Source organism: Oncorhynchus mykiss, chromosome 5 (genome assembly GCF_057628025.1).
Source record: "Oncorhynchus mykiss isolate SJ-2025 chromosome 5, ASM5762802v1, whole genome shotgun sequence".
Taxonomy (NCBI): Eukaryota; Metazoa; Chordata; class Actinopteri; order Salmoniformes; family Salmonidae; genus Oncorhynchus; species Oncorhynchus mykiss.
Window position 1 is genome coordinate 56,289,275 of NC_143026.1, and position 18,541 is coordinate 56,307,815.

Genomic DNA, 18,541 nt, shown 5'->3' on the forward strand with positions numbered 1-18,541 from the left:
AGTGAGTCTTGTATGATAGTAACATTTAATGAATAGCCCCATATCATAAGATGAGTTGAGATGGATATGTTGATGATTTGCATGCTGATTTAGGAAGTATGGTAATAGTCATAAAACATGTTTTCCAATAGCCACCTCTCAGTCATGCAGAAACACTGTCCTCATCTGAAGGAGTTTGCATTTTGAGAGCATGTGAGCTGGCTCAATGGACTTCTTATGGAGACAGTCAATTCAATTCAAGTGCAATGGAGATTTTTATTTTGCATGTGGTTTATTATCAAAACCTAAGGGACTCACCGACAAAACCAATAAAATGAACCGCCTAATCGTTAATTTAATCAATGAATGAATAATCGTTTTACGATGAAAATAAATACCTACGACCAATAAAAGGAATGGAAAATAACACCCTGAAAAAAAACATGACATTCTAACCGACTTCAGCATGTTTCCAGCCTTGGGTGTGCCATAAAAAGCGACATAAGAGGACAAATGAATTTCACTGAAGGTAATACAGTATATGACAACTAGGTACAACTTCCTAGTACCGGACATGTGCTATCCTGTCAACTCCTTGTCCTGGAATGGCAAGGAGTGGCATGATGGCACAACAGACAGGCTATAACTCTCCTTCATCACGACAAATAAAAATATAGAGGTTGAGAGAGGTTGAGCTGAAAAGAACTTGAGGGTAAATTGAGATGACAATTCTTCACAATCTGATGGTATATGTTGAATTTGATAGTAAAACGAGCAATGACTATGAAACATCACTCAACACTCTAGCAAGCTTCGTGTAGAATTACTATTTCAATATCTTGTGAGATTTTGTCATGAAGCATTGGTTATGAAACACGAGATACAGGCTGGAACTAAGTGACATTTTGTTGCATCTTTTTATTCAAATAAATTAGGTAGTCTAATGATCATATTCAGATACTATACAACCAGCCTTTCATTACCAATGAATTTAAATAAATGTTGTATTGTCAAATGCCCATGCTATAAATACGCACACTGCCTAGCCTGTCGTTTCATTGTTTGTGCTCAAAATGTTCTGTGCCGTTTCATAAAAACGAATTTGAATCGAAAGTGATTTAATTTGAAATAACCACTTGGGCATACACTTACATGCCTTTACATAGGCTATCAAATACTCAAAAACAATGGCACCTATTAGAATACTCCATTGGGGTTAATTATATGCCATTGAATGGCATTTTCCTCCTCCTAGGCTTATACAGTAGGCCTATAGATTTTTTTTTTAAACGATAGTGAACATTTGACAGTAGGCGCGGCCAAAGCAGACAGGGAAATATGAATTATGTCCCTCCCTCAAGAAAACAAAACCTCCTGGGTTGGTATAGGCTAAATCTATAAGTAGGCTATTCTCGGAGTCGAAGGAGACAAAAGGAATAATCTTACCACAAATTTAACTACTCTTGAAAGGGATATTGACATTTGAAACTGTCAGGAAGTTGCTGTTGGGTTGTTTAGCGCACTACCGATAATTACATTTTAAATGCACTGGAAAAGTGAACAGAAATTAGAATGTTGCAATGTTGTTGACGAGAATGAAAACGTTTCCAACGATGGGGTAAGTTCTGTTTTTCTAGCCTAGGACTAACCTACTTAAAAAAGAAAAGGATGCGTCACAGATTCTGCTTTCATCGGAACAGGAATTGGGCCATCCTTTCACCGCAGCCTGCAAAGATATAGCTATAGGTGTATTGTAAAAAAAAAAGTGCGCAAAATGATAACAAAAGGGGTTGAAATAGAATTGCTTGAAATTACTTTGCCAATTATACCTGTCAACATTATATTGTCCGTCTTATATAGCGGCAGGTTCAGTGTTTTCACTTCCTAAATATTCAGCAATTAAGACTCCTCAAGTAGTTAATGAGACCTCTTCACCTTTAGGTTGTCCCGGGCAAACGTTTGTGTCAAAATTAATTGGTGTTATTAAATAAATCAATTCCCTTTCCCTGTCTACCTCGCGCTGGTTTTGATTGACATGCGAAATTGATACATTGGGGAGTCAAGCGATGTGCTAAGCAGTTCAAAATCCCCAAATGCAAATCTCAAGAGCATAATGCACATTTGATAACTATTACCTCAAGTGTCGCCTGTTTTTTTTTTTAAGTAATGGCTATCCTTCCCTTTTTAAATGTAATTTTGATAATCGCTGGGGTTGTCATGTTAAAAGGTGAAGAGGATGATAGTTATGGGATGTAGCTTGGGGAGGTTTTTTTTAAAGTCGCTGAGTGTGGCAGACCAAAATCCCCTGTTCCTATAGCTTGTAGTCATGTGTGAAGATTGCAAAGGCGACGTAGAGGTTATCAGTAGGTGGAGAGAGGGCAGGAGAGAAATTCGAATGGTAAAATTTCCTAATTTGATCTAATGAATAATTTGAAAACTAAAACATATGTTTTGCTTACAAATTCACCATGCACTAGGCTACTCACATGCGATTATTTTTAAATTATAAAGGTAGAGATGTTTGTTTGTTTGTTTGTTTTGTTTCAATCGCATGAGCCTGTCAAAATAATGTTAAAAAAAAGTCATTTAGCAAATAATAATAATAATTGGAATGAACCGGATAACCCGAGACGTCTAATTCCCGCATTAGTAACTGCCACTAATGCGTAATTTGCGCCAACGTTTTTGTTAGCAGGTGTATAAAGTAATATTCCGCAGAACCTGCGTCTTAACCGCGGTATGTTGTTCTATTCAGGGCACACCCGTGGAAGTTTTGGGTGACGATTCCTGCTCCCTCGGCTCATCCTCCCCGTCGCTACAGGCGATGGTGTCTGCACCTCTGTTGGGTAGAACTGTTTGTGCAAGTTGCAGTGAGGACATTTTGGATAAATACTTGCTGAAGGTAACATTTGTGATAGCATCTTGTTGCAACGTTTCACATTTTCTTGGGGTGGTAATTTTCGTGCATAGCTTGTACCTTTTGGTATTGATTTTAGTCGACTTACTATACCAAAATAGTCACTTTTTTCTATTAGCATTAGCCTACTACTAAATAACGTAAGAATATTCTTGTTATTTCATTACTGTATGTTTTTTTTTTCATAGGTTAACGACTTGTGCTGGCATGTGCGTTGTCTCTCCTGTAGCGTGTGCCAAACATCGCTTGGCAGTCATACAAGTTGTTACATCAAAGAAAAAGAGGTCTTTTGCAAATTGGACTACTTTAGGTATTTGAAATTGTTCTTGAATACATAAACGATACAATCGATTTTTTTTGTTTTGAATGTAAGGCATTTCTATGCGTGTTCACATCATCGTATTTGGCCTAAATAATACATCAATAAATAAACATATTATTATAATTTATTGGTGCATGTTATTTACAAGATTGGATAGCATGTTGCGGCTACATTTAAAAAATATATATTTTACCCTTATTTTACCATGTAAATTGACAGAACACATTCTCATTTACAGCAACGACCTTGGGAATGGTTAGGGGGGGGGGGGGGGGGGGAATAAGTCAATATGCTATTTATGATGTCCTTTTATTTGATTTAGCATTTAATTCCACGACTAAACCACCATCTAACCGAAATGGCGAGTATTTGCCTGACTATTAAAACCTGTAGACTATTTATTACAGAAGATATGGAACATGGTGCGCGTGCTGCGGTCGAAATATCCACTCTACAGACTGGGTCCGCCGGGCGAAGGGCAACGTGTACCACCTGGCGTGTTTCGCCTGTTTCTCCTGTAAGAGGCAGCTGTCCACGGGGGAAGAGTTTGCCCTGGTGGAGGAGAAGGTGCTGTGTCGTGTCCACTACGACTGTATGCTGGACAACCTGAAACGCGCCGTGGAGAAAGGTGAGCATTCTGCAGCAGAGTAATACAAATATTAGAACAATTTATGCTGGTATAGCGACCTGAATTATGATGGAAAATAAATCGAATAACCATTATGAAAAGCAGCAATCTTTGTCAATTCAAACATGTACTAATGTGTATTTATTATCAACATAGGTCAGGTGGAGGCTAAATAAGTAGTACTAACAAAATAGATGATGTTCAAAGTGTTTCTTACTTAAATATCTGATATTTCCACCTGTTCCTGAATAAACCAATGCTTAATGTGGTGCCCGGAGCACCAGCAATGTATATTGTATTATGTTTGTTAATACGTTCTGGAAACCACTGATGAAATAATAATACGATGAATGCATTGTCTTTGATTCATAATTTCTGGTCAAATTGATCATATATATGTATACCTTTACTATACTGTAAAATACATCAACCAAAAGATAAAGCCCCTTGACATTTATAATAAAACAGCCTAAATTAGTTTGTCAATTGATTTAAAAATAAATAAAAACTGCCTATTGTCTCTGATAGGGAACAAAAGTAACTTCCCATTTCTCAGATAAGAAGCCATTTGGTGTATAGATGTCAATAAACAAGATAAGCTTTAATATTATTGTCTTATGCTTGCCATGTCGAGTATCATGATTATGAGCTCATTAATTAAGAAGATCCATCATCTCTAATCAGGAAGTGGTGTGAACCTAGAGGGGGCGATGCCAACAGAACAGGAAGTGAATCAGCCTAAGCCGTCGAAAAGAGCGCGCACCAGCTTCACCGCTGACCAATTACAGGTGAGTATCACCGTACTGTCAATCTCTCCCAAACATAGCCACAATATATATTACATAGCATTGTGAGATAGCTGGATATTGAATTTTGGTTCAATATGGATTAATGCCACAAGTTTGTTCTATTGAGATTTCAAATCTTAATGGGAGCATAAATTCTGCTTGGCAAGCATTAATTGTCAATAGTGTCTGATTGTTCCCAGTCAATGGGTTCAGGCCAAGTGAGGAACAATGGATGACCACATGTGATTGACCTCTTTAGACCTTATGACCCCTCCAGGTGATGCAGGCCCAGTTTGCCCAGGACAACAACCCAGATGCCCAGACCCTGCAGAAGCTGGCAGAGCAGACAGGCCTGAGTAGGAGAGTCATACAGGTTAGATATTCATACACAGTTCTAATCAACGCATGCCTTAATCAGCATAGGATATGACTGAATTTCTGCAGTTCATTCGTAATATTTTTGAGGATTTGTTACGTTGAAAAACAACCTACGAAAAACACCCTTCTGGGTTTCCCGAAATTTCCTCAAAAACAGCATTCTGGGATTGGTACATCTGTTTACCAAAACAAGTGGTGGGGTGACGGCTTTGTTGTTGTTTGAATTTCAGATTTCCCCTTTAACCCTCACACTACCAACATATTTTACATAAATGGATTACCAACTGGGGTCATTTTGACCCAATAAGAAACGCCATTAGACATGTAATAATCAGCAATAAAAAAATTAATGAAAACAGACTGTTTAGTAAAAGTACAGTTAATTAGCATATTTTGTTAAAACCAAAAAATAATATATAATATATACACTACAGTTCAAAAGTTTGGGGCCACTTAGAAATGTCCTTGTTTTTTTAAAAGAAAAGCTAAAATTTTGTCCATTAAAATAACATCAAATTGATCAGAAATACAGTGTAGACATTGTTAATGTTGTAAATGACTATTGTCGCTGGAAACGGCAGATTTTTAATGGAATATCTACATAGGCGTACAGAGGCCCATTACCAGCAACCATCACTTCTGTGTTCCAATGGCGCGTTGTGTTAGCTAATCCAAGTTTATAATTTTAAAAGGCAAAACATTACAATTAAATCAATTTTAATCCCAACACAACACAATGTTGAAAAAGTAAAGGGGTGTGAATACTTTCTGAAGGCACTGTATGTGGATTGTACTTTGGAAATATTACATATATATATATACATATATATATACACTTACACAAAATACTGAACTCACACAAAATACTCTCTAATGTCATATATACAATCCACATACAGTGCCTACTCTCTAATGTCAAAGTGGATGAAAAATTCTAACATCTGTAAACAATTCATGAAACATAAAACAGAAATATATATTGATTAGATAAGTATTCAACCCCCTGAGTCAATACATGTTAGAATCACCTTTGGCAGCGATTAGAGCTGTGAGTCTTTCTGGGTAAGTTTCTAAGAGCTTTCCTCACCTGAATTGTGCAACATTTGCCCATATATTTTCAAGATGATTTAAGTCAAAACTGTAACTCGGCCACTTAGGAACATTCACCGTCTTTTTGGTAAGTAACTCCAGTGTAGATTTGGCCTGGTTTTTTAGGTTATTGTCCTGCTGAAAGGTGTCTCGTGGAAAGCAGACTGAACCAGGTTTTCCTCTAGGATTTTGCCTGTTCTTAGCTCCATTCCATTTCTTTTTTATCCTGAAAGACTCTGTAACTGTCTTAAAGTCCCCATTGGCCTCATGGTGAAATCCCTGAGCGTTTTCCTTCCTCTCTGGCAACTAAGATAGGAAGGATACCTGTATCTTTGTAGTGACTGGGTATATTGATACACCATCCAAAGTGTAATGAATAACTTTACCATGCTCAAAGGGATATTCAGTGTCTGCTTTTTAAAACGTTTACATATCTACCAATAGGTTCCCTTCTGCGATGCATTGGAAAACCTCCCTGGTCTAAGTGATTGAATCTGTGTTTGAAATTCACTGCTCGACTGATAGACCTTAAAGATAATCGTATGTGTGGGGTACAGAGATGAGGTAGTCATTTTAAAAAAGTATGTTAAACACTATTCTTGCATACAGAGTGAGTCCAACTTATTATGTGAAACGTTAAGCAAATCTGTACTCCTGAACATATTAGGCTTGCCATAACAAAGGGTTTGAATACTTATTGACTTTTTAGCTTTTAATTTTTTATTAATTTGTACAAATTTTGAAAAACATAATTCGACTTTGACACTATGGGGTATTCTGTGTAGGCCAGTAACAACACATCTCAATTTGATCCATTTTAAATTCAGGCTGTAACACAACAAAATGTGGAAAAAGTCAAGGGGTGTGAATACTTCCCGAAGGCACTGTCAGTACAAAAAAAAATCTGATTTAGCATCAGTTCATTGTAGTATCATTTCATTTTTAGAATTTTTAAGTAAATACTAATTACGTCATATTTATGTGGTAAAAACAACCCCAAAATTCGAAATATACTTCATTTTATTGACAAACATTTATTCATACATTGATCCTGAGAGACAAGGACCATGAATATGGCATAGTTTTCTTTAAGTACAGCCAGCAGTAGTACCTATGGCATAGTACCTATGGCAGGATGCTTCAAAAAGCATGCCCAAATCCTAAAAGTCACTTCAAACCAAATGTTACAGCAACCCAAATACCATAACAAGTGGTACATATAGAATATTGGACAATATTATAGGAAGTCTGGTATTTATATAACATTTCCCAAATAATAACTTTTTTCCCAGAAAGTAAACACCAATACAGCACTATGCACAGTGCATTCGGAAAGTATTCAGACCCCTTGACTTTTCCCACATTTTGTTACATTTTAGCCTTATTCTAAAATTGATGAAATAATTTCCCCCCTCATCAATCTATACACAATTCCCCATAATGAGAAAGCAAAATCAGGTTTAGAAATGTTTGCAAATGTATTAAAAATATAAAAAACTGAAATAACACATTTACGAAAGTATTCAGACCCTTTACTCAGTACTTTGTTGAAGAACCTTTGGCAGCGATTACAGCCTCAAGTCTTCTTGGAGATGACGCTACAAGCTTGGCACACCTGTATTTGGGGAGTTTCTCACATTCTTCTCTGCAGATCCTCTCAAGCTCTGTCCGGTTGGATGTGGAGTGTTGCTGCACAGCTATTTTCAGGTCTCTCCATAGATGTTCGATCGGGTTCAATTCTGGGCTCTGGCTGGGCCACTCAATGACATTCAGAGACTTGTCACGAAGCCACTCTTGCGTTATCTTGGCTGTGTGCTTAGGGTCGTTGTCCTGTTGAAAGGTGAACCTTCGACCCAGTCTGAGGTCCTGAGCGCTCTGGAGAAGGTTTTCATCAAGAATCTCTCTGTACTTTGCTCCGTTCATCTTTCCCTCAATCACAACTGGTGTCCCAGTCCCTACCACTGAAAAACATCTCAGCAGCATGATGCTGCCACCTCCGTGCTTCACCGTAGGGATGGTGCCGGGTTTCCTCCAGACGTGACACTTGGCATTCAGGCCAAAGAGTTCAATCCTGTATTGATCAAACCAGAGAATCTGGTTCCTCATGGTCTGAGAGTCCTTTAGGTGCCTTTTGGCAAACTCCAAGTGGGCTGTCATGTGCCTAAACTGAGGAGTGGCATGCATTTGCGACTCTACCATAAAGGTCTGATTGGTGGAGTGCTGCAGAGATGGTTGTCCTTCTTGACGGTTCTCCCATCTCCACAGAGGAACTCTTGAGCTCTGTCAGAAGGACCATCGGGTTATTGGTCACCTCGACTGACCAAGGCCCTTCTCCCTCGATTGCTCAGTTTGGCTGGTCGGTGAGCTGTAGGAAGAGTCTTGGTGGTTACAAACGTCAATTTATGAATGATGGAGGCCACTGTGTTCTTGGGGACCTTCAATGCTGCAGAAACTTTTTCGTACCCTTCCCCAGATCTGTGTCTCGACACAATCCTGTCTCTGAGGTCTATGGACAATGCCTTTGACCTCATGGCTTGGTTTTTGCGCTGACGTGCGCTGTCAACTGTAGGACCTTATATAGACAGGCGTGTGCCTTTCCAAATCATGTCAGGTGGACTCTAATCAAGTTGTAGAAACATCTCAAGGATGATCAATGGAAACATGATGCACCTGAGCTTAATTTCGAGTCTCATAGCAAAGGGTCTGAAAACTTATGTAAACAAGTTATTTCTGTTTTTGAATTGTAATACATTTTCTAACATTTCTAAAAAACATTATGGGGTATTGTGTGTAGATTGATGAGGATTTTTATTTGTATTTAATACATTTTAATCAAATCAGATCAAATTTATTTATATAGCCCTTTGTACATCAGCTGATATCTCAAAGTGCTGTACAGAAACCCAGCCTAAAACCCCAAACAGCAAGCAATGCAGGTGTAGAAGCACGGTGGCCTGGAAAAACTCCCTAGAAAGGCCAAAACCTAGGAAGAAACCTAGAGAGGAACCAGGCTATGTGGGTTGGCCAGTCCTCTTCTGTCTGTGCCGGGTGGAGATTTTAACAGAACATGGCCAAGATGTTCAAATGTTCACAAATGACCAGCATGGTCAAATAATAATAATCACAGGCAGAACAGTTGAAACTGGAGCAGCAGCACGGCCAGGTGGACTGGGTAACAGCAAGGAGTCATCATGTCAGGTAGTCCTGAGGCATGGTCCTAGGGCTCAGGTCCTCCGAGAGAGAGAAAGACAGAGAGAAAGAGAGAATTAGAGAGAGCATACTTAAATTCACACAGGACACCGGATAGGACAGGAGAAGTACTCCAGATATAACAAACTGACCCTAGCCCCCCGACACATAAACTACTGCAGCATAAATACTGGAGGCTGAGACAGGAGGGGTCAGGAGACACTGTGGCCCCACCCGATGACACCCCCGGACAGGGCCAAACAGGAAGGATATAACCCCACCCACTTTGCCAAAGCACAGCCCCCACACCACTAGAGGGATATCTTCATCCACAACCATCTTCAACCACCACATTTTAGAATAAGACCGTAATGTAACAAAATGTGGAAAAAGTCAAGGGGTCTGAATACTTTCCGAATGCACTGTATACATTTAGAGGGTTGCTGGTTTCTGTGTTACAGTTCTACCAAGTATTCATACCACTGAAATACTTTTATGAGCTGTTTTGACTGCAACAAAGCATATATGATTTTGTACAGTGTCATACATAGTTATACATAGTTATAACTTGGTATAACTATAGGACAGTGCATAAGGTGCTCCATATCTGCAGGTGATCTGTCTATCTGGACAAAATCACTGATACAGGGCCCCCTCCACCCACTGATGTATGTATAACTGAATGTTATGTCTCCAAAGAAACCTGGATTTAAAAAAAATACTTAAAAAAATTTGGCCTAGAAAAACGACCTTTCAGAGAAAACACACCAATACAACTCTCTGTAGATTCAGAGTGTTTCTGAGCTCTGTAGTGCAGTTCTATCAAATATTTATACCATTGACAGATGTTGTATACCTTTGGCAGATTTTTATTGCAAAAAAAAAGTAACTTTTTCTTTTGTACACAGTCGTACGAAACGTGGTATAGAAAAGTACAATGTCAGACAATGGTGTGCTATATCTCGGCAGATGATCGGTCTATCTGGTCAAATTCACTGATACAGGTCCCCCCTCCACCCTCTGGTGGTATGGATAACTTGAGTAACCTAGATTCACATAAAGGTCCTATTTATCAAATGACTACACTCTTCGAAAAAATAGTTCCCATAAGGGTTCTTTGTGGAGGGATAGGGTTCTACCAATAACATGTTTGATCAGAAGAACCCTTTTTGGAAGTCAAGGGTTCTTTGTAAGGCACAGAGTTCTACCAGGAACCTTTAACACATTAAGAACTGTTTTTGGAAGAAGAAAAAAAGGTTATTTGATGATTCTTTGGAAGGCAAGGAGGAGTATTTCAAATCAAATCAAATGTTATTGGTCAAATACAGATGGTTAGCAGATGTTAATGCGAGTGTAGCGAAATGCTTATGCTTCTGGATCCGACAGTGCAGTAATATCTAACAAGTTATCTAACAATTCCCCAACAACTACCTGTGAATGAGAATATGTACAAATAAATATATGGATGAGCGATGACTGAGCGGCATAGGCAAGGTGCAATAGATGGTATAAAATACAATATATACATATGATATGAGCAGTGTAAGATATGTAAACATTATTAAATTGGCATTATTTAAAGTGCCATTGTTTAAAGTGACTAGTGATCAATTTGTTAAAGTGACCAGTGATTGGGTCTCCATGTAGGCAGCAGCCTCTGAGTTAGTGATTACTGTTTAGCACTCAGATGGCCTTGAGATAGAAGCTGTTTTTCAGTCTCTCGGTCCCAGCTTTGATGCACCAGTACTGACCTCGCCTTCATGATGGTAGCGGGGTGAACAGCCAGCGGCTCGGGTGGTTGTTGTCTTTGATGATATTTTTGTCCTGTGACATCGGGTGGTGCAGGTGTCATGGAGGGCAGGTAGTTTGCCCCCGGTGATGCATTGTGCAGTCCCTCTGGAGAGCCTTGCGGTTGAGGGCGGTGCAGTTGCCGTACCAGGCTGTGATACAGCCCGGCAGGATGCTCTCGATTGTGGATCTTGTATAAGTTAGTCAGGGTTTTGGGTGATAAGCCAAATTTCTTCAGCCTCCTGAGGTTGAAGAGGCGCTATTTGCGCCTTCTTCACCACACTGACTGTGTGGGTGGACCATTTCAGTTTGTCGTTGATGTGTACACCGAGGAACCTAAAACTTCCCACTTTCTCCACTGCTGTCCCTTCGATGTGGATAGGGGGGTGCTCCCTCTACTGTTCCCGAAGTCCACAATAATCTCCTTTGTTTTGTTGACGTTGAGTGAGAGGTTGTTGTCCTGACACCACACTCCGAGTGCCCTCTCCTCCTCCCTGTAGGCTGTCTCGTCGTTGTTGGTAATCAAGCCCACTACTGTTGTGTCATCTGCAAACTTGATGATTGAGTTGGAGACGTGCGTGGTCACGCAGTCGTGGGGGAACAGGGAGTACAGGAGGGGGCTGAGCACACACCCTCGTGAGGCCCCAGTGTTGAGGGTCAGCGTGGTGGAGATGTTGTTTCCTACTTTCACCACCTGGGGGCGGCCCATCAGAATGTCCAGGACCCAAGTTTTACTCACATTGGCCACGGAGGGAGGGGGGGGGGCACAGTTCTTGTTAGCAGGCTGCGACGGTGGCACTGTATTGTCCTCAAAGTGGGCAAAGAAGGGGTTTATTTTGTCTGAAAGCGTGACGTCAGTGTCCGTGACGTGGCTGGTTTTATTTTTGTAGTCTGTGATTTCCTGTAGACACTGCCACATGTCTAAGCCGTTGAATTGCAACTTCATTTTGTCCCTATACCGGCTTTTCTCTTGTTTGATTGCCTTCCGGAGGGAATAACCACTTTTTATATTCATCCATATTCCCAGACCTCTTTCCATGGTTAAACACGGTGGTTAGGGTAGGTTTTTGAAGGGAAGGAGGGTTTCACATAGAACCATGAATTATATTTCCCAGCATGCTCTATTGCAGGGAGATTTTCTTTTACTTTGTAAACTGGGTGGTCCAAGCCCTGCATGCTGATTGGCTGAAAGCTGGGGTTTATCAGATCGTATAACATCGGTATGACAACAGTTTTATTTTTACTGGTCTAATTATATTGGTAACCAGTTTATAATAGCAATAAGGCACGTCATGGGTTTGTGATATATGGCCAATATACCACGGCGAGGTGCTGTGTCCTAGCACTCCGTGTTGCGTCGTACATAAGAATAGCCCTTAGCCTTATTGCTTAAGTAATAGCTTTGTTTTTCCATGCACATTGATTGGCTGATTAATTTAATGCTACACAAAGGTAAATAACATACCGTTTTCTAAACTAATCCAATCTGTTAGTAATTGGATTCATTGCACCAGTTACTGAGATGGTTGTTACAGTTTGAATACTGAGACTACCTCAATTATCTAATCTTCCCTACCTTGGAAGTCATTCTGACTGCAGGTTGTGGGTGATTAACAAATCCACTTGTTGGATACCCTAACTCTGGCTGGATTCCAATAGATATTACACATCACTTTGAAAGCCAGCACAATGTGACTTGCAGGCCCGATGTGGCCTGTCAACCAGGGGATTCCTAACACCTCTGCGTTAGGGTATAACTAGGCCCTCAAAGAAAGGCCTTATGACATACAGTACAGTATGTAATGTATTGTCATAAATAATACAATTTTAAATGCTAATAAGGCTGGTGGAACCGTTTATAGAGGGTTCTAGGAAGAACTCTCCAAAGATAAATGGGTTCTTGTTAGAACCCTTCATAGAGTGTTCTAGGTAGAACCATATAAAGGGGGTTATTTGAAGAACCCTACATATAGGGTTTTAGAACCCTCTGCAAAGGATTCTACCCAGCACCAAAAAGGGTTCCCCTATGGAGACAAACCGAAGAACCCTGTATGGTTCTACTTAGCCCCTTTTTTTCCCTTTTTTTTCCCCTTTTTTTCTGTAAAGGCAGAATTCGGTCCTTTTGGCTGGGGTCAAAATTACCCCAAAGGTCCATATTGATACAGAAACGCTAAACAATTGTATGGATTTATTAAGAACAAGTTGATTGACAGTCATGAAAAATTTGAGTAATTAAACAAACCACCCTAAAATGACCCCCAGTCGGTAGGTAGTAAGTATGAGGGTTAATTAAGTGTGTCCCTATTGAATGCCAGTACTAAAACATGACACTTCTTATATCCAATCCAGGTTTGGTTCCAGAACTGTAGAGCGCGCCATAAGAAGCATGTGAGCCCCAACCACTCCTCAGCCACTCCCCTGTCCTCCCTGCAGCCCGGTCGCCACTCCCAGCCCACCCCGGCCCCAGAAGAGCTGCAGTACACAGCCTACGGCACCCCGGAGGGCTCCATGCTCACCGCGCTGCACTCCTACATCGATGGTAAGCTGAGATAGCCCGCGAGATAGCTTACACCCCAAATGACACCCTAGTCCCTTTATAATGCACTACTTTTTGGCCCTATCAGCCCTGGTCAAATGTAGTGCACTATAAAGTGAATAGGGTGCCATTTGGGATACACAATAGGCTGCACCAGAGCCATATAGAAATACATATGAGTATATCTCTGGGCTGCAGTGTGTTCAGCAGTCAAATAGAGTTATAGGAGCAGTAATCTCTTCTGGACAGACTGGAACATAAATGGTATCATTTAAAGTTATGTCTGTCAAGAGACTGTGGGTTGCGATGACTTAAAAGAGACAGTATCTCCGGTGCTCTGGTTTTCTGCCACTGGTTATTTGGATGTATCAGGATTGGGTGATGGTGGTGCTTCAAGTGGGAGGGGGTATTTCTAGCAATGATTTCAAGCTTAACGTTTCGGAATGGGTCGAGTTTCTGACCCAATTACTCAAGATTTTAGTTCTGGTTTTCTGAAATTATAGAAAGATTTAATAGAAGAGATATTAGGGCTTTGACGAAACATTTGTTTTCAATATGGGATACGTCCCTAATGGCACCATATTCCCTATATAGTGCCCCTACTTTTGACCAGAGCTCTATGTGCCCTATAAGACCAGAGTAGTGCACTATAAAGTAGTGATGGATGTATTATTAGTGTCTCATGCTTGTCCTCTATCTCCACAGTGCACTCCCCTCAGTCTATGCTGTTCCATCCCCTGCTGCCCCCCCACGCCATGACCTCCCTTCCTGTGACCCACGCCTGAGCCAGACAAACACACACACACACGCACACACAATTTGCCAGAGCCTCACACACCACCAGGGATCTTCAGCCTAGTAGGTTTCTTCTTAACAAATTAATTAAGTGTAACATTTCATGTGACTTGTCAGTAAGGGTCATGTTAGAAGCCTTGTCTGTCTGAAAGGGGCCCCCATACACACTTAAGTTGTACAATTGATGTTCAATGCATTTGTCACAATGGTTGATAACAGCAGTTTATTTTTTCACTTCCAAAAATATACACACAAGTACAATGGTTGAGTAAACACGTTTGTGCGTACAAACTATTTTTTGTACAATACAAATATGAGTTGCATCACAACCATTGTGTCATACTTTATACATCAGTTGGATAACTGTAGTGTGTACAGAGCTTTGTGTATTTATTGCAAAGTGCCACAGTTTGATGCCGATCTTTTATCTAAGGGGGTGGGGGGGGGGGGGACTAGATTGCCATTGACAAACCATTGTGAAGTTTATCTTAAACGATGAATTATTTGTACATCAGTATTTTAAATTATTGTTGTTTCATGTATTTATTGTATGTGATTAAGAAAATAAATGTCTATTGACAAAATGACTTTATAGAATAGTGACCAGTTTTGACTCACAACAACAACCACAATGAAGCCGAGCTAAACAGGAAAAATGGACTCAACGTCATGAATGTAATGTACATTTTTTGAGATTGATACATGGCATGGAAGGCCCCTCCGTATACTCAATAAGGCACCAATGGTTGATTAGCATCAATTTCTAAAAAAAAAAATTTTTAAAGAAGCAAACCCCAATCAAATATTCGTGTTATTAAATAATATGCTTATATACAGTCCAAACATTCATACATACTCACTGTTATTTAAAATAAAGCATAGATATGCAAAATTCTTTACATAAAAAAAAAACACATCACTGAACAAAGTTAGGAATCTACCATTGGAGAGAAGATACAGTAGGCGTAGTGTATGCATCAGTCACAGACATGTCCGGCACTCTCTCCGAGTCTTTTGGCGCCTTGTCGCCGTGCTGTTTGTGATCCGTCCACGCGACGTGCTTGAGAGGTAGAGGGGAATGTAAGGCACACACTAACCATGAGCTTTTACGTGCGTCTACTCGTTGACGGTGGTAAACCAAAAATAATTCACATCCCAAAGAGGGAGGGATTCCTCTTATTGACCTCCTTGTCCGATTTGTCAAAAGGTAGTGTTCTACCACACGGCGATGGAAATGAACGGGTGAGTAGAAAGATACGACTCTACAGACGGTATATTATTTTGTCATCTTGTACAGTGCCTTCAGAGCGTATTCACACCCCTTGCCTTTTCCACATTTTGTTGTGTTACAGCCGGAATGTCAAATTGACTGGCCTACACACAATACCCCATAATGTCAAAGTGGACTTGTGTTTTTAGAAATGTTTACAAATTAATAAAAAATGAAAAGCTGAAATGTCTTGAGTCAATAAGTACTCAACCCCTTATGGCAAAACTAAAAAGTTCAGGAGTAAAAATGTACTTTAATGACTACCTCATCTCTGTACCCCAACGTTCAATTATCTTGAAGATCCCTCAGTCGAGCAGTGAATTTTAACACAGATTCAATCACAAAGACCAGGGAGGTTTTCCAATGCCAGGCATAGAAGGGCACCTATTGGTAGATATGTAAAAAAACAAAACAAAAACAAACAGACATTGAATATCTCTTTTAGCATGGTGCAATTAATCATTACACTTTGGGTGGTGTATCAATAAACCCAGTCACTACAAAGATACAGGCGTCCTTCCAAACTCAGTGGCCAGAGAGGAAGGAAACCCCTAGGAATTTCACCATGAGGCCAATGGTGACTTTAAAACAGTTACAGAGTTTAATGGCTGTGATAGGAGAAAATCGTAGTTACTCCACAATACTAACCTAAATGACAGTGAAAAGAAGGAAGCCTGTACAGAATAAAAAAATATTACAAAACATGCATCCTGTCTGCAATAATTCACTTACAGTACCAGTCAAACGTTTGGACACACCTACACATGCAAGAGTTTCTTTTATTTGACTATTTTCTACATTGTAGAATAATAGTGAAGATGTCAAAACTATGATATAACACATAGAATCATGTAGTAACCACAAAATAACAAAGTGTTAAACAAAACAAGATATATTTTATATCAAAGTAGCCACCCGTTGCCTTGATGACAGCTTTGCACACTCTTGGCATTCTCTCAAAATCTTCTTTCACTTACTGATTATTTAGTGTAGATCGTTGACAAAAATGACAATTCAATCCATTTGAATCCCACTTTGTAACACAACTAAATGTGGAAGAAGTCAAGGGGTTGTGAATATTGTCTGAAGGCACTGTACATACTATAGCATAGGCATAGATAGTTTATTGGCATCGTTGCATTAAAGCGGGACTGTTCTTTCATGGCAATAACAGGGAGAGAAGAAAACACAGGCGCCTGTAGTAATCCATTCAAATTATTCTCGGATGTGCATTACTTCCATATTTACACGATCATAAAGTTGTTGTGCCCTTACACAGGTCGAATTTCAATAACAAAAATGGTATTGGCGTGTGCATGTATGGGCATGTGCTACTGTACTGTGTACCAGTAGGAAAGGATGCTCCATCTCTGATACTGGCAGTGATGCCACTATGGGACAGACGACGCAGTAATGGCACATGATCTGTCCCCACAGTGCTGCTGCACAAAGAAGGAATGGGACGAAGACCTTCGACCAAAAACTTTGAATGGCATACAAGAGGGAAACATCATTTGTAACACTGTGATTTATGGTCAACGGTGGCTAGAATCCAATACAGGTAAGGGTCCTCAACGCTGCATTCCTGCTGATTTCCAGTTGCTCTTTGGCACTTACTGAAGCACCTAATTGTAGAGCTATTACATTCTTACAATTGGACAAGTTAGAAGGTTGCTACAACGAGACATTAGCACAATGGACAATGTATGGCAAATAGCTTTCTCAATAGGAGAAAATAAAAGTTAGTGCTCCAAGGAGCTTGAAGAGCATAATTATACATGGTAACTACGGACATTTCATGTACAGTATTAACCCAAGCAGCCCTTCACTCAGTTGTCTTGGTGTAACCTCTTGGGAGGTTTCTTAAAAGGCCCAGTGCAATCAACATTTATATTTCCTGTTTTGGTGGGATGGAGTTTTGGCCTGCCTGGTGACACCACCAGGTGACAAATGAGCTAATAGACCAATAAGAACCAGAGTTCCTAACCTCTCTGCCAATAAAAGCTGGTTTCCCCCTCCCGACTCAGACCAGTCCCAGACAGTCCTAGCATAATTCTTACTTGAGAAGATGCTCTTTCGCTAAGCTATTTTTGTTTCTCTTTGACCACTTTAATTGAAACCACAGTAACGCACCTAAATTGTTACCCAGACATGATTTGATATCGCAATTAAAAACCGCTGTACTGGACATTTAAGATGTCCACCTTAAGAGTGCCATCTTGTGGCTGGTTTGAGTTCCTGCATACAGAATGACACAGGCCTGCTGACAAGTAGCATGTGGTGCAAAATATTATTATACAAATGTACACTTCGCTGTTCCCTCAAGTAAGTGCTTCACAGTACATTGGTAAAACCAAGAACTTGCAGTTGCCTTTAAATGCATGATTTGGCCACAGATAAGCTAACTGCACTGTTGCCATTGTGCATTCATGGTGATACATTTGTTAGTACATCCAAGTACTGTAAGGCAAGATAAGACAATTCACATATTATGTCCAAAGAGCATAATAATAATGGTATCAGGTACAATATGGACCAGGATTAGAATAGTCTTGTCTTCTATCTCTACATCATGCACCGGTGCCTTCCCCCCAATCTCCATCACCTCTCCTGCCTCAGTCTCCTCCAGTCACCCTGTATCCATTCCTCTCTTCTCATGTTCCCCGCTCTCGCTTGTCTTTCCTCCTCTTGCTGTTCTTCTTGTCGAGAATTTGTCTCAGGGTGCTGCTCATGTAGAAGGGTCTGGCAGCAGAGCCGCTGTTCACCTCCAGATCCACCACTAAGGACAGGAACACAAAGCCAGTCACATACCACAGACACTATGTTACATACCCTTAACCTACCATTAAACATTCTCTAACA

The 18,541-nt window shown here is 40.2% G+C and overlaps 2 protein-coding genes across 10 annotated transcripts in view; one reads left to right on the forward strand and one right to left on the reverse strand.

Annotated features, from left to right (window-relative positions):
- Positions 1-1,305: 1,305 nt before the first annotated feature.
- LOC110524059 (LIM/homeobox protein Lhx8) lies at positions 1,306-14,994 on the forward strand. 2 transcript variants are annotated; one of them, XM_090235239.1, is made up of 9 exons: positions 1,398-1,597; positions 2,297-2,377; positions 2,735-2,881; positions 3,085-3,206; positions 3,626-3,846; positions 4,531-4,634; positions 4,912-5,007; positions 13,428-13,617; positions 14,320-14,994. In XM_090235239.1, exons 1-9 carry the CDS (start codon positions 1,523-1,525, stop codon positions 14,397-14,399), a joined length of 1,116 nt encoding a protein of 371 aa, XP_090091365.1. In that variant the 5' UTR covers positions 1,398-1,522; the 3' UTR covers positions 14,400-14,994. The 2 variants fall into 2 exon arrangements, with proteins under 2 accessions (XP_021459035.1, XP_090091365.1); XM_021603360.3 differs by lacking the exon at positions 2,297-2,377 and having other exon boundaries at positions 1,306-1,597.
- The window catches only part of slc44a5b (solute carrier family 44 member 5b), a 54,403-nt gene continuing 50,477 nt past the window's right edge, over positions 14,616-18,541 (reverse strand). For all 8 annotated transcript variants that reach the window (XM_090235234.1, XM_021603366.3, XM_021603365.3 and 5 more), the window contains one exon: positions 14,616-18,458. In XM_090235234.1, coding sequence (XP_090091360.1) covers positions 18,334-18,458 — 125 coding nt within the window. In that variant the 3' untranslated portion in view covers positions 14,616-18,333. The remainder of the gene's footprint in view (positions 18,459-18,541) is intronic.

What these genes read in the sequence shown, in the direction of transcription:
- LOC110524059 (XM_090235239.1), top strand. Translation starts at nt 1,523, where the DNA reads ATGCACTGGAAAAGTGAACAGAAATTAGAATGTTGCAATGTTGTTGAC. An exon ending in GAAACGCGCCGTGGAGAAAG is followed by an intron (nt 3,847 to 4,530) that starts GTGAGCATTCTG and finishes ATCTCTAATCAG; the next exon opens with GAAGTGGTGTGAACCTAGAG. An exon ending in TGAGTAGGAGAGTCATACAG is followed by an intron (nt 5,008 to 13,427) that starts GTTAGATATTCA and finishes TATCCAATCCAG; the next exon opens with GTTTGGTTCCAGAACTGTAG.